Source organism: Arctopsyche grandis, chromosome 2 (assembly GCF_051622035.1).
Source record: "Arctopsyche grandis isolate Sample6627 chromosome 2, ASM5162203v2, whole genome shotgun sequence".
In the NCBI taxonomy this organism is placed as follows: domain Eukaryota; kingdom Metazoa; phylum Arthropoda; class Insecta; order Trichoptera; family Hydropsychidae; genus Arctopsyche; species Arctopsyche grandis.
This window is the reverse complement of record NC_135356.1, coordinates 13,398,736-13,413,660: the sequence shown is the minus strand read 5'-3', so window position 1 is coordinate 13,413,660 and position 14,925 is coordinate 13,398,736. Positions and strand designations below refer to the sequence as shown.

Sequence of the window (14,925 nt, the reverse complement as noted above, 5' to 3'; positions counted from 1 at the left end):
CACGGATGTGAGACGTGGACTCTGAAAACCAAGATGATCAGCCGCATTGAAGCTTTTGAGATGTGGGTCTATAGGCGTATGCTGAAGATTCCGTGGACCAAAAAGATATCAAACGAAGCTGTCCTCGGCATGATGGGGAGAGGCAGGGAACTTGTTTCTGTCATCAAGCGTAGAAAGATGGAGTACCTCGGACACATGATACGGGGTCCAAAATACGAATTTATCCGTTTGATAACCATGGGGAAAATAGAAGGAAAAAAATGGATTGGCAGGAAAAAGTTATCTTGGCTTCGAAACCTGCGCATGTGGACCGATATGAGCGCCGAAGGGGTGTTCCGAGCCGCTGAAGACCGATGCGGATATATTCAAATAATCGACGAGGTGGTCGCCAACGTCCGGATGCGGACAAGGCATTAACAAGAAGAAGAAGAATTGTAAATAGGTTTTTGAGCTTTTGTAAACGTGACGTGACCGCGACGTGTAGGTAGATATGAATAGAAATGTAATAAAATGACATATTTGAAACGGAGTCGTGCAGTGCTGTTAAGTATGAACAGACCTTAAAATGTCGTCGCTCTTTTTTGCGAAATCATACTTTTCCGACATTTTCGTATTTTGGAGCTGCCCTTTTATATAATTATAGAATTCAATACATGACATGACATTTTATAATTGAAAACACATTGAATTATGCTTTTCACTGTGATACGCAATTTATTGATATGCGCACGCATTCGAAAGCTTATGCCCACCATCCTACCGGTTATGTGCATCCCGCACTTTCTGACCTCTTCTACGCCGCAGTGACAGGTTGAAGAACGCGCACTTACTTTCGGATAGTCACCGTTCATTTGCTCTCCACTCATTTATCCTATCATCATTCACAGTGGGATTGTTAGTTGTTTGTATGGACATATGTAGAATCAAACTTATATGAATTATACTTAATTTAGTTATTGTATTTTTCCAGACAATATGGAGGACATGGTAAAGAACCTCATATTTAGAAAGCCTTCACAAACGTATACATGCTCTCCAACATCTGACACAACGTACCCGTGTGCAAGTTGTAATGATAGGTTAATCAAAAAAACATTGCAACATTCGAAATAAAAAAAAAAAACCTTTATTATAATAACTCATTTTATTTCAGATTCGCCTTGAAATCAAGTTACGAACGTCATATAAATCGGCCGAGTGCAAAAATAACGCTCTTTTGCAAGCAATGCAACGCCAAACTACTATTCACGAATCGATGCTTGTTGTTTATGCACATGGAATCGCATGATAACAAAGAGTTCAAGTATTCGTTGGCAGACTTCACCATCGAACCTATTCCAGTGGAAATGATGAAAACTTATTTAATTCCCGTTGATGATCGAACGGGACCCGATGATCTATTGAAGAAATATGGAATTGCGTCGTCTAGCGATGAACCGAAAGATGAAATGATGAACACTAATTTAATTCCCGTTGCTGCTCTAACTGGACCCGATGATCTATCGAAGAAATATGGAATCGCGTCGTCTAGCGATGAACCGAAAGATGAAATGATGAACACTAATTTAATTCCCGTTGCTGCTCTAACTGGACCCGATGATCAATTGAAGAAATATGGAATCGCGTCGTCTAGCGATGAACCGAAAGATGAAATGATGAACACTAATTTAATTCCCGTTGCTGCTCTAACTGGACCCGATGATCTATTGAAGAAATATGGAATCGCGTCGTCTATCGATGAACCGAAAGAAAATAATGTAACCATTATGGATTATTCTGTCGAAAATATAGATCCTATCGACATTTAATCAGTTTCATTTAATCCAAGCGATTCATGCCAAATCTGTTCTTTTAGGTTCAAGCAGACTGCCCAAAAATGGATTTCTCAATTGTCACAGAAGCAGAAGTTGCAAAAATTTTAAATATATTTAAAATGTAATTAATCATTCCTTGTATTTTTAAGTCTTTAAAATGTTCAGAAATTTCTTTGATTTTGAAAAAATCAACTACATAGCTACGATACAGGTTTTTTCATTCCAAATTGACCCTTTTTCATTTCAAATTTACCCCTTTTCAATGTTACTTTGAAATGAAAATCCATATAAAAAGGCCAACAGTAAATTTTAATACTAGATTAAAAATCTTTTTGTTTAATTGAAACTAAAATTTTTACTAAGCATTTTAATTTTGTATGTTGTAATAGAAAACGTAATAGACAAAAATGTACATATTTTTCGATGTTTATTCTTATAATGAAATGTAAATGATATATATATTTTTTATCACACAATTATTTTATTGCTTATTCACTGAAACTTTTTAGTGAATATAAATTTATACAACTATTTGTGTTTTTTATTTTATACTGAATTATTATGATAAAATAATAATATGGTATGAATGTGTATGATGATACAAGAAAATAAAATATTGTGTTAATTATATATTTTGCAATCATTTTTATAGTAGATATATATGTATGTATGAAAGTGTTGATGAACTGATCGATTCGAGAGGTCTACTCTGACAAAATATTGAAATTCAATCTTTTGCAGAATGCAGTCGGAACAACCAATTGTGTCAGTAAATATCAAACATTCACAATAAACTGTAAGTATGGTTCATTATACATATATCCATAATATCACGCCAAATTCAACAGTTAAAGGTCTGTTCATACCTAGTCGGCACGTATCGGCGGCAGCAGCAGCAGGTAAAGTCGTACGGAAAGTATTCTTTGGTACTTAAAAACTATGAAAATACAAGTAAAGAAAACATCAATAAGTAATTATGGCGTGACTAAAATGATGATGTGAAAATATTTTGTTAATATCGAACATGACGAAATTCCAAATGGTGATATTTTCTTCTCAATAAGTTATTTTAAACAATGACAGACATATCAGCGAGACTCATAATATAACAGCAATGTACATATGAAAGACGATTTAATACAATTGAAAAATTAACCCAATACACATATTGGTCCCGCTCTATTATTATTCACGACCATTTCGTTTTTCAGCAAATCCATCAAATCTTGAAGGAACACTGCTTTCTATTGTTCGAGACAGCCTGAAATGAATCAATTTTAAAGACTCAATTATACAATTTGACTTTAGTATATACGTACATATAATATGTACATAAATCACTACACGTACCTTTCATCGGGCGACTATGTGTAGAAAACGCATCATATTTAGGAGGCTCATCTTTTATTGCAGTTCCCGATATTGGTACCCCAGAGTCCTCGTTAGCACCAACATTATCTTGTCTGTGGATAGCATTGTATCCTACGGTAGTGACCATATACAGTATACTCTGGGGCGGATCTTACCATATCGTTTTTCTATAAAACGATCAAGTGTACGTATATTTGTGTCTACTACATACATTAGATACAGGCTAATAGCCGTACTTGAAACTCGAAATAGAAATGGACCCCAATAATCGTCGATGCCTTCAATTTCCTGGAAATTTGGACAGATTAGCTTCATTGAGAAAACGCTTTAAAACATTATTATTGCAAAAATACGAATTTAATCCGAAAAGATGGTTTTGAAGCGCGGTGAAATCAGATATTCTTCGAAAGTTTACCAAGTTTTGTTTGTTTAGAAACAGAAAGCAAACAAATCTTTTAGGACATATATATCATTTTAATATTTTTTTGTGAAGTTTTTGGGGTGTGTAAAAGCTGAATCGTAGTGCTAGCCATGGTTGAAAAATGGCTTTGAAATTTAACGTCAAACAGATATTTCAAAGCAACTGTCAAATTGACACATCAAAACAGCCAACGCTAAAATCATACGACGTAAATCGTAATTCGAAATACGTCTTTCAAACACTAGGAGTTTAGGACAGAGTTTTTATCCTCGTGTGCTATTGCATTTATTAAATGAACGTAAAATCGTGCCAAAGAATTATTAATGACGAAGAGAAGCCATCAAAAGGTTTATGAAAAAAATATAAAGTATTTAAGTATTAAAAATAAAAAAATATTAATAAAATCAAGCCCAACTGCAATTATCAATCAATATATCTCTTAAACTGGATTTTATAGAATTCATTTAAAAAAATAACGACTAACTGAGAAAATTGATGCCTTTGGGCGTGCGATCTATTACGCACGATTTCTAATAAATTTATTGTAAAAGTTAATGATATTTTTATTTAATATTGTAGTGACATCTATCCTTAACCCAAATCTAATCTATAATTTGGAAAGAGACTTTGTATGTATCCTTGGTCATCGTCGTCGTCGTCGTCGTCGTCGTCCGTAGATCGGTGACGTCATCGAACACGTGATTCGATTTTTTTTTTTTCGATCCATGGGCGCCGATTTGTTTTTTTCGTTTCAATGGATTCACCCCCGCGGGGGCGCAAGGCGAGTAGCTTCATGGGGCCCCGCCAGGGGCGCCACAAGGGGCGCAGCCCCGTGGGGCCCCGAAGGGGGCCCGGAGGGCGCAGCCTCATGGGGCGCAGCCCCATGGGGCTCAAAAGGGGGCGCAGCTTTATGGGGCACAGCCTTATCGGCCGCAGCCTTATGGGGCGCAACCTTATGGGGCGCAGCCTTATGGGGCGCTGTCTTATGGGGCGCAGCCTTAGGGGCGCAGCCTTATGGGGCGCCGCCTTATGGGGCGCCGCCTTATGGGGCGCCGCCTTATGGAGCTTAGCCACATGGGGCCCCGAAGGGGGCGCAAGGGGGCGCAGCCTCATGGGGCGCAGCCCCATGGGGCCCCAAAGGGGGCGCAGCCTCATGGGGAGTAGCCCCATGGGGCCCCGAAGGGGGCGCAGGGGGGCGCAGCCTCATGGGGCGTAGCCTTATGGGGCGCTGTCTTATGGGGCGCAGTCTTATGGGGCGCCGCCTTATGGAGAAGCCATCAAAAGGTTTATGAAAAAAATATAAAGTATTTAAGTATTAAAAATAAAAAAATATTAATAAAATCAAGCCCAAATGCATTTATCAATCAATATATCTCTTAAACTGGATTTTATAGAATTCATTTAAAAAAATAACGACTAACTGAGAAAATTGATGCCTTTGGGCGTGCGATCTATTACGCATGATTTCTAATAAATTTATTGTAAAAGTTAATGATATTTTTATTTAATATTGTAGTGACATCTATCCTTAACCCAAATATACAATATAACCGCATTGGGTTGTCAAATAAATGTAGAAATCAACTCTATCATCGAACTTTCGGTTTCCATACAAAAAGTGACAGATAAATGTGGCCATATCAGATATGATATCACACCAAATTATTCACACACGAAAAGAAGTGGATTTCACGGTAAACGGACTGCAAGTCAAATGTGAACCTGTCACAGGACAACTGGTCGATCTAGATCGGTCACTCGTGATCATCCGTCACGCTAAAACTAGTCACACGCTAAAACTGGTCACACGCTAAAACTGGTCACAAGAAAACTGGTCACACGCTATAACTGGTCACACCCAAAAATTTAAAATTGGTCACACAAACAAAAATATTCTCAAATACTTTTTATTTACGAAATTTTTATTATTATCGACTAGACATTTGTTCGAGCCAAAGGCCCTCGTGGCCGTGGCCGTTGTTTGTGGTCTTCGCGAGGAGTTCGCGGGCATCTGTCAGCCCATTTGACGTTCGCATCGCTCGCATCCGAGAAGGTTGGCAATCGCTTTTGCGGTCATTTCACTTTGACAGTTCGAATGCCTAATCAAAATTTAATCTCAATTCACCGCGGTAAATGTACCGCGGGGAGGTCTACGAAAACACTGATTGTGTTAGTAAGAGGATCCTTTATTTATGTTCACTTGTTACAATAGTAATTATATGTAAAAAAAAGAAGGTCGTTTTCGTTTCTGAGCTTCGGAGCCAATGGGACGTTGCCAGAGATTCATTCTGCATGTTTGTACAAGAACGATGATTATGCCATCGGCTTCATCTTTAATATGGACGGTATCTAAAAGTGAATTCGTCATTTTATAATGAACATGTTACATCTCATCTACATAAATAAATCGTCGGTAACATTATTTGTTTATCTTTGTTGCACTGTAAAACATTTTCTATATGTCATCTATATATTATAATATATATTCAATTGAGGTGATTAGCAGAGAGCAGTTTGGGTTCAGACAAGGCTTGGGTACCCGAGAGGCCCTTTTCTGTATGAAAACACTACCCCAAAGATGCAGAGAAGTCCGTAAACCTGTGTACATCTGCTTTATAGACTTTGAAAAGGCCTTTGACCGTGTCCAACACGCTCGCCTGATGGAAACATTAAAAAATATTGGCCTGGATGACAGAGATGTCAGATTGCTACGAAATATTTATTGGAATCAGACTGCAGTAGTACGTGTCGATAATCAATTCACTGATGAGATTCTTATAGAACGGGGCGTCAGGCAAGGATGCATCCTATCACCTACTCTTTTTAACACCTACACCGAATCCATCTTCCACGATGCTCTCCAAGAGGCGGAGAGCATCAAGGTGGGCGGCCCCGTAGCCCATATGGACGAGCCGCCACTGATTTACACCAACACAAACAAATACACGGCAGTTACATGAATGGCCTCTAGGTGGCGCAAACAGTTTTGGTAGTGACAATATGCAACCAGTGAGACTATACATCGAAAGATCGAAAACGCATTTTCCAAATAATCTTTTTATACATACCTACATATTATTTGAATTACACATACATACATACTGGTGGAGATCAGTATTGCCTTATTACAGATGAAATCTCCCTCAATCATAAAATATATAATTAAAATGTATTTTCGAGTTTCATCGATATTGTTCAATCTCCACTAGCATACTATCACTTTACTTCAACTGTTTGCGACACCTACAGGTCGTTCATGTAACTGCCGTGTAATTGTATGTCAGTGTGTATACCCAATGCTCGGATCCACCTATATGACCAATAAATACCGTAGAATTAATATATAAATATTATACAATGCTAAGTCTTACAAGTTTTGCGCTCACTTATGAAACCTATCCAGCTCACCATAGTGACGAATTATCACTTTTCAATTTGAAAACGTTTTCTTTGGGCCTCAACATTTACAAAATCGTGAATTATTATAGTTAGTCAGTAGCATATCTTTTGGTACCGTTGATATTTCTAATTCAAATTCAAAAATCTATCCAAACAATGCAAGAGTCACGCCAACAGTTTGCTTAAAACACTAAAAATATAATCCAACATACAAATTGTTAGTCATTTTTTAAAAGGGGTAGCACTCCATTCTTCAAAAAACGGCTACCAGAACTCGGAACGCTGTACCATGCATAACGGGCTCTATTTTAAAGTCCCGCAAGGTCAGAGGAGTGCGCCGCACCAGTTTTGGGGAGTCTAGTTTGGGTAAACGCTTCTAAAAAGTCCATACTTATATATGTTAATTATTCGATCATGTCATATATACATACAAACATTACAAAATATTAGTTTTCATTTATCATTACAAGATGTGTTAATAAATGATTACACTATCGAAAAGTTTGCACTCAATACCACCTTTTCTATCGACTTACTTATTTACTTTTGACACACTATAAATTATTTTTCACCTGAAAATATATAGCATTTTATTTTGTTAATAATCTCAAAGTATATCTTGTGTGTATATGATAAATGACAAGTGTGTTTCATTACTGATTGGCTTTCCTTCAGCCCATTTCGTGAATCTGATGTGAGAGTCGTCCCGGCGAGCTGCATCCGTGCGAAATTCCGGTTTCAGAACTCGCCTCACTAATTTTGCGGCGATGTTGGAATAGTTGATGTAGCTGAAATCAATCAACGTAATATACTTTTTGAGCGAGCTGAAACTATGCAGATCAATATATAGATACTATAGAGATGGGCAAAAATGGGAATTTTGAACGAACGAGAAAATACCGGAAACATTAAACGGTATCACATTAATTATATATTAGAGTATTATAATGATATTACTTTGGAAAAAATATGATTTATTAAATTAATATATTTCGAATTGACATACGACGGGCTGAAAACCAGACTGGTACAAGTGATAAATAGCATATATGAAATGCTATTATTTTAGCACTTAAACCAGCTTTTTTTAAAAATGTCACTTGTACTATCTGGTTTTCAGCCCGTCATATTCAAATACTAATATAAAATATAATTCATTTGCACTGTTTTGCATTAAATAAATACTTTAAATTTGGTGCATTTCACAGGAGTTGTTAAAGTGTAAAGAATTAATGATAAAAAGTAATGGTCATTAGAAATGATGTACTATCAATTATAATTGAAATTTAATGTAAGAGAATTAATAGCAGAGAATTATGATCTATATGGCCGAATTTTATGCTGGTCAATGGAAGATCGAGATATTAAGAAGTGAACAAAGCAAATTCTATCTGTGACGGTGGAAAGAGTTGCAAAAATTGTTAAAATTTTTAATGTTAATTTATATCATGTAAAATTATCTACTGTGTATGAACACAGTCAGTTCCATTGTATTTTTGTGTAATTATCAACTACATATTTTACAGTAAAATTTATTGAGCCGCAAAGTTAAAGAAAATGTTAAGTATGTAACTCTTTTGCCACTTCAATCGCTCTTTTTGAAGTAATCCAATCCTCTTAATATTATACATATTATGTATTTTAATGAAATTTAAACATAAGTTTGGAAAAATTATGATTTATTAAATATATTTTTGAATAACTATACTTACTTATAACTTATACATACACTGTATAAAAATACAGCGAAGATGTGCCTGTTACCGCAGTCAATTTGTCTGCAATTCTGTCTGTCACGGTGGCAGAAGTTGCAAAAATTGCTAATTTATTTAATATGTATTAAATCATTCCCTTGTATTTTAAAGTAATTATTGAATACATCATTTATTTAATTTTGGGGCAAACCAATTTGTTATATAATTATTATGTTTCATACAATGTGCATGTTGTCATTTTCCCTACATTTTTAAGTTATCTTTGAATATGTTAATTTGTTTTGTATTTTGGCCAAAAAATTTATGTGATATGAATATTAGATATTATTATACTAATTTGAAATATAATAATTAGTTATAAGTATGTATGGTATAAAAATATGAAGAATTTTTCCAAAAATGTTTTAATTTAAATTACAATACTCTTATATGTATAATGTTGAGATAATCGGTATCAATAATGGCTGAGATAACTGGAATTATAAATTAAATACCCATGGTAGTCCCCTCTCCAAATAATGTGTGTATTCTGGGATAAACATTTCATACATTTTGTCTGGGCGTTGTGGCCCGGAGCTACATATTGCGCCGTATCGTCATGGCCTGTAATGTATCAGTAAGCCGATTTTGCCTTGCACTCGGCCAAAGTGCTGTAAACGTGACGTGACCGCTACGTGTAGGTAGATATGAATAGAAATGTAATAAAATGACATATTTGAAACGGAGTCGTGCAGTGCTGTTAAGTATGAACAGACCTTAAAATGTCGTCACTCTTTTTTGCGAAATCATACTTTTCCGACATTTTCGTTTTTTGGAGCTGCCCTTTTATATAGTTATAGAATTCAATACGTGACATGACATTTTATAATTGAAAACACATTGATTTATGCTTTTCACTGTGATACGCAATTTATTGATATGCGCACGCATTCGAAAGCTTATGCCCACCATCCTACCGGTTATGTGCATCCCGCACTTTCTGACCTCTTCTACGCCGCAGTGACAGGTTGAAGAACGCGCACTTACTTTCGGATAGTCACCGTTCATTTGCTCTCCACTCATTTATCCTATCATCATTCACAGTGGGATTGTTAGTTGTTTGTATGGACATATGTAGAATCAAACTTATATGAATTATACTTAATTTAGTTATTGTATTTTTCCAGACAATATGGAGGACATGGTAAAGAAGCTCATATTTAAAAAGCCTTCACAAACGTATACATGCCCTCCAATATTTAACACAACGTACCCGTGTGCAAGTTGTAATGATAGGTTAATCAAAAAAACATTGCAACATTCGAAATAAAAAAAAAACCTTTATTATAATAACTTATTTTATTTCAGATTCGCCTTGAAATCAAGTTACGAACGTCATATAAATCGGGCGAGTGTAAAAATAACGCTCTTTTGCAAGCAATGCAACGCCAAACTACTATTCACGAATCGATGCTTGATGTTTCTGCACATGGAATCGCATGATAACAAAGAGTTCAAGTATTCGTTGGCAGACTTCACCATCGAACCTATTCCAATCGAAATGATGAAAACTAATTTAATTCCCATTGCTGATCGAACTGGACCCGATGATCTATTGAAGAAATATGGAATCGCGTCGTCTAGCGATGAACCGAAAGATGAAATGATGAACACTAATTTAATTCCCGTTGCTGCTCTAACTGGACCCGATGATCTATTGAAGAAATATGGAATCGCGTCGTCTAGCGATGAACCGAAAGAAAATAATGTAACCATTATGGATTATTCTGTCGAAAATATAGATCTCATCGACATTTAATCAGTTTCATTTAATCCAAGCGATTCATGCCAAATCTGTTCTTTTAGGTTCAAGCAGACTGCCCAAAAATGGATTTCTCAATTGTCACAGAAGCAGAAGTTGCAAAAATTTTAAATATATTTAAAATGTAATTAATCATTCCTTGTATTTTTAAGTATTTATTGAATATATCATTTATTTAATTTTGGGGCAAACCAATTTGTTATATAAATATTATGTTTCATACAATGTGCATGTTGTCATTTTCCCTACATTTTTAAGTTATCTTTGAATATGTTAACACATAGGATACCACGGGATATTGCTAAAGAAACAGGCGTGCGGCGGGGAGAATTTGCGCTAATCTTTGCATAAAACTGTAACTGTTAAAAATGTAATATCTCTTTTACCAGTAAACGTATAAAAGTGAAATTTGAAATGCAGTTTCGTATGGACTATCTTAAAATTTCCTAATTGTTAAATCAGTAAAAGTCAAACTGAGTCGAGACAGAATAAACCATTATGGATTATTCTGTCGAAAATATAGATCCCATCGACGTTGTTTCATTTAATCCAAGCGATTCATGCCAAATCTGTTCTTTTAGGTTCAAGCAGACTGCTCAAAAATGGATTTCTCAATTGTCACGGAAGCAGAAGTTGCAAAAGTTAATAATTTATTTAATATCCATTAAATCATTCCTTGTATTTCACTATAATTTCACTTCTATTATTAATTATTATCTTAATATTAATATTATTATTAAAGAATATAAACTAATTAATTCCATATTTCACTTTATTAATATATATTCAAATTCATTTACTACCATCAATGATTATTATTTGAACAATAATTCTATATCTTTATTTATAATTACTAATGCATGTTCATTTATATACATATGTCTATGTTTACCTACGCATGTTAGCTTATACATCTATCTTTATGCACTCTATCAATTCTACCTATATATTATGGTTTTTATTTTCATTATTAATTATTGGTTATTTCTTATGTTTCTAAACGCACTTTATTTTCAATTCTATCGTCAATTGTCACCTAAATCATTGTTTATTATTATATTATGAACAAATACTTGCCAAACAACTATATAACTCGCTTTATTTATTTTATTATAATTCAATTGGTATCACGAGTGATGGTTTGCTCGGTAATTCCGTATCACTTATATGGATGCAAGTTTATGTATATTTATATACATATACACATAACTACTGATATTTATGCTTATGGATATCTACACGTCTATCACTACGTACTCATTAATTGCCAATTCTATTTACGTTTTACAATTTATCCGATTTTTATTACATTGCTATATTTTATCCTGTGTACTTTCCATGTTCCTTATTTCCATATGCTTTATCTTCCTACTCTATTGATCCGTTTCATATTTTTGTATGTATGCATATGGACACATGTATTTTCGTGTATAATTGTATATGTGTTTATATGCATTTGTATACACATATACATATATATGTGTACCTTTTTTTTTATTATTATTTTTCTGAGACTACTTAATGGATTCTATTAATTTATATTATCAAAATGTACGTGGTCTCCGTACAAAAACTGATATTTTTTTACGAAATATAAACATGTCCAATTATGATATTATTTTGCTTACTGAAACTTAGTTGATGGACACTATAAGTGATGAGGAACTCTTTGATGAAAGATATATAGTATGGCGAAGAGATCGTAATTATGTTAGATTAAACCAAAACCGTGGTGGTGGTTGCCTTGTAGCTACTAAGCGTGAACTTGGAGTTGTTTCACGTCCAGAATGGCACTCTTCTGTGGAGGATATGTGGATATCTCTCACTTTACGCAACATCACTAATGATCGCAACCTTCTCAAATTTCATGTATGTGTATTGTATTTATGTTCTGAGAACATAGGTAATTCTTTTAATACTCAACTTACTAATTTTCTTGAAAACATGTCTACTATTTCAACAAACTACCCGGATGATAGATTTTTAATCGTGGGAGATTTCAATCTAAGTAATATCCAATGGTCCCAGGATATCTCCAGAGGAGGACTTATGCCTATCAATTCATTAAGAAGCACCGAAATGACTCTTATTGATGCATTACATTTTTGTAACTTTAAACAATATAATGGAGTACTTAACTTATTCGGCCGTATTCTTGATCTAGTTTTATCAAATGAACATTTGGTAGTAGATGCCTGTTTAGATCCTCTCGTTCCTGAGGATCCTTATCATAAATCTCTTTTAATTACTGCTGATCTAACTATTTATCGATCACTTGGATCTAAACCTTATTTGATTCCTTTTTGATCTTGGTAACTGTAACGAGATTCAAAATGAATTAAACTCTGTTTCTTGGTCTTATTTACATACTGTTTCTCTTGATGATGCTGTAAATTCATTTTATAATCTTATATATAATTTAAGGGATAAATATATCCCACAGAAACATGTTCAAAGTAGAAAATTTCCCACTGCACCCCTAAAAAATATCCTGAAGGAAAAGTACAAATTTTTTAAGAAATTCAAAAATTATAACAACTTGGCTGACCATCATACCTTTGTACTATTACGCAATCGAGCAAAAACTTTAGAGAAAGAATGTTTCAAAAATTATATGACTAAAGTAGAAAACGACATTTCCTTGAATCCCAAAGCATTCTGGGCCTACATTAAATCAAAGAACAAAAACAACGTCCTACCTCATATTCTGTATCATGGTGACATTACTGCTGGTATGGGGGTGGACATTTGTAATTTGTTTTCTTCCTTCTTTTACTCGACGTTCCTTAAACCTGTCTCTAATCAATCGACTTCCTCTTATCCCTTACCAACCAACGTCTGTTCTGTCACAACTTCCTCTGAAATTCGAAGTGAAAAAGTACTAAATATTTTGAAATCAACTGATATTCATAAATCAGCAGGCCCAGATTTAATTTCTCCAATTTTTATCTCAAAATGTGCTGAAAGCCTAACTTTGCCACAAACCATTATCTATAAAAGATCTATTAGTGAGGGCCTTGTACCTTGTATCTGGAAATCAGCATTCATATCTCCTGTACATAAGAAAGGAAAAAAAAACGAAATTTCCAATTACAGGCCTATATCAAAGCTATGTATATTTGCTAAGATACTAGAAAAATTAGTGTACGACCAACTTTTTCCAGCTATCTCGCAATCTCTTAGTATGCAACAACATGGTTTTCAGAAAGGACGCTCAGTTACAACAAATTTACTACTATTTAATGATTTCGTTACTAATACCATGAACGATCGGTCTCAGGTTGATACATATACATATACAGATTATAGTAAGGCATTTGACAGGATTGATCACGATATTCTCCTTGAAAAACTTTTACAGATCGGTATTCATGGTGATCTCTATAGATGGTTCACCTCATACATTACACGTCGATCGCAGGCTGTCTTATTAAATGGATTTATATCGAGATGGATGAATATTCCTTCTGGTGTTCCGCAAGGCTCCCTCTTGGGACCTCTATTATTCAATATCTTCATCTTCGATATTGAAAAATGTTTTCAGAATTCAAGTGTACTATTATTTGCTGATGATATGAAGATTTTCAAGAGAATAGACAACCGAAATGATGCTTTGGCCCTACAAGATGATTTGTTCAGGCTAGAGGCTTATTGCAGCATAAATAAGTTGGAAATTAATGTAGCAAAATGCTCCTGCATAACCTTCACCAGAAAAAAATGTCCAGTTGACTTTCCTCATTCAATCAACGGACATAGACTCACAAGGGTATCGGAAACTAGGGATTTGGGAGTCTTTTTAAACTCTGATCTATCCTTTAGTAAACATATTGAAAATGTTGTAGCTCGAGCGTCGAAGGCCCTCGGGTTCGTCATCCGGTCCTCCAAATGCTTTACTTCTATTAAATCATACAAAATACTATATTGTGCATACGTAAGAAGTATTGTTGAGTTTGCATCCCAAGTTTGGAACCCAGAGTACTCTGGTGCAAGAGACAGATTGGAGCGCATTCAGAAGAGATTCTTGAGGTACATCAGTAGCCGTTTTGGATTATCCTATACTTCCTATGAAGATGCTTGTAGGTGTCAGCATCTACTTCCACTTGTCAAAAGAAGGGAGATAGCTGACATCTCAACAATTTTGAACATCCTTAACGGCTCGATCGACTGTCCTCAATTATTGAGCAGACTATCATTGCGTGTGCCAAATAGAATGACTAGATGTAATGAGCTTCTTTACATACCTAATACTTTTTCTAATTATGGAAGAAGCTCATTCATCTGGCATGCAAGCTCCACCGTCAACACACTAATTTTAACAATTTCTATGTTTGACTTATTTAATATTAATGCTATACAAGCTAGAGTGATTATTGCAAATTTGTTTTTCGATGATTAATTTTATTG

General features: G+C 34.8%; 2 protein-coding genes and 1 long non-coding RNA gene across 3 annotated transcripts; 2 read left to right on the top strand and 1 right to left on the bottom strand.

Annotated features, from left to right (window-relative positions):
- Nucleotides 1-699: 699 nt before the first annotated feature.
- LOC143922720 (uncharacterized) lies at nucleotides 700-2,572 on the top strand. Its single transcript, XM_077446052.1, has 4 exons — nucleotides 700-894; nucleotides 971-1,079; nucleotides 1,154-1,757; nucleotides 1,856-2,572. Exons 2-4 carry the CDS (start codon nucleotides 976-978, stop codon nucleotides 1,937-1,939), a joined length of 792 nt encoding a protein of 263 aa, XP_077302178.1. The 5' UTR covers nucleotides 700-894; nucleotides 971-975; the 3' UTR covers nucleotides 1,940-2,572.
- LOC143922721 (uncharacterized) lies at nucleotides 2,107-3,786 on the bottom strand. Its single transcript, XR_013261636.1, has 3 exons — nucleotides 3,601-3,786; nucleotides 3,165-3,473; nucleotides 2,107-3,075 (listed from the first exon to the last, which is right to left on the bottom strand). It is a non-coding gene; the product is annotated as an uncharacterized LOC143922721 (long non-coding RNA).
- Nucleotides 3,787-9,681: 5,895 nt separating this feature from the next.
- Nucleotides 9,682-10,933, top strand: LOC143922596 (uncharacterized). The gene is made up of 4 exons (XM_077445909.1): nucleotides 9,682-9,810; nucleotides 9,887-9,995; nucleotides 10,068-10,467; nucleotides 10,566-10,933. Exons 2-4 carry the CDS (start codon nucleotides 9,892-9,894, stop codon nucleotides 10,647-10,649), a joined length of 588 nt encoding a protein of 195 aa, XP_077302035.1. The 5' UTR covers nucleotides 9,682-9,810; nucleotides 9,887-9,891; the 3' UTR covers nucleotides 10,650-10,933.
- The last annotated feature ends 3,992 nt before the right edge of the window (nucleotides 10,934-14,925 follow it).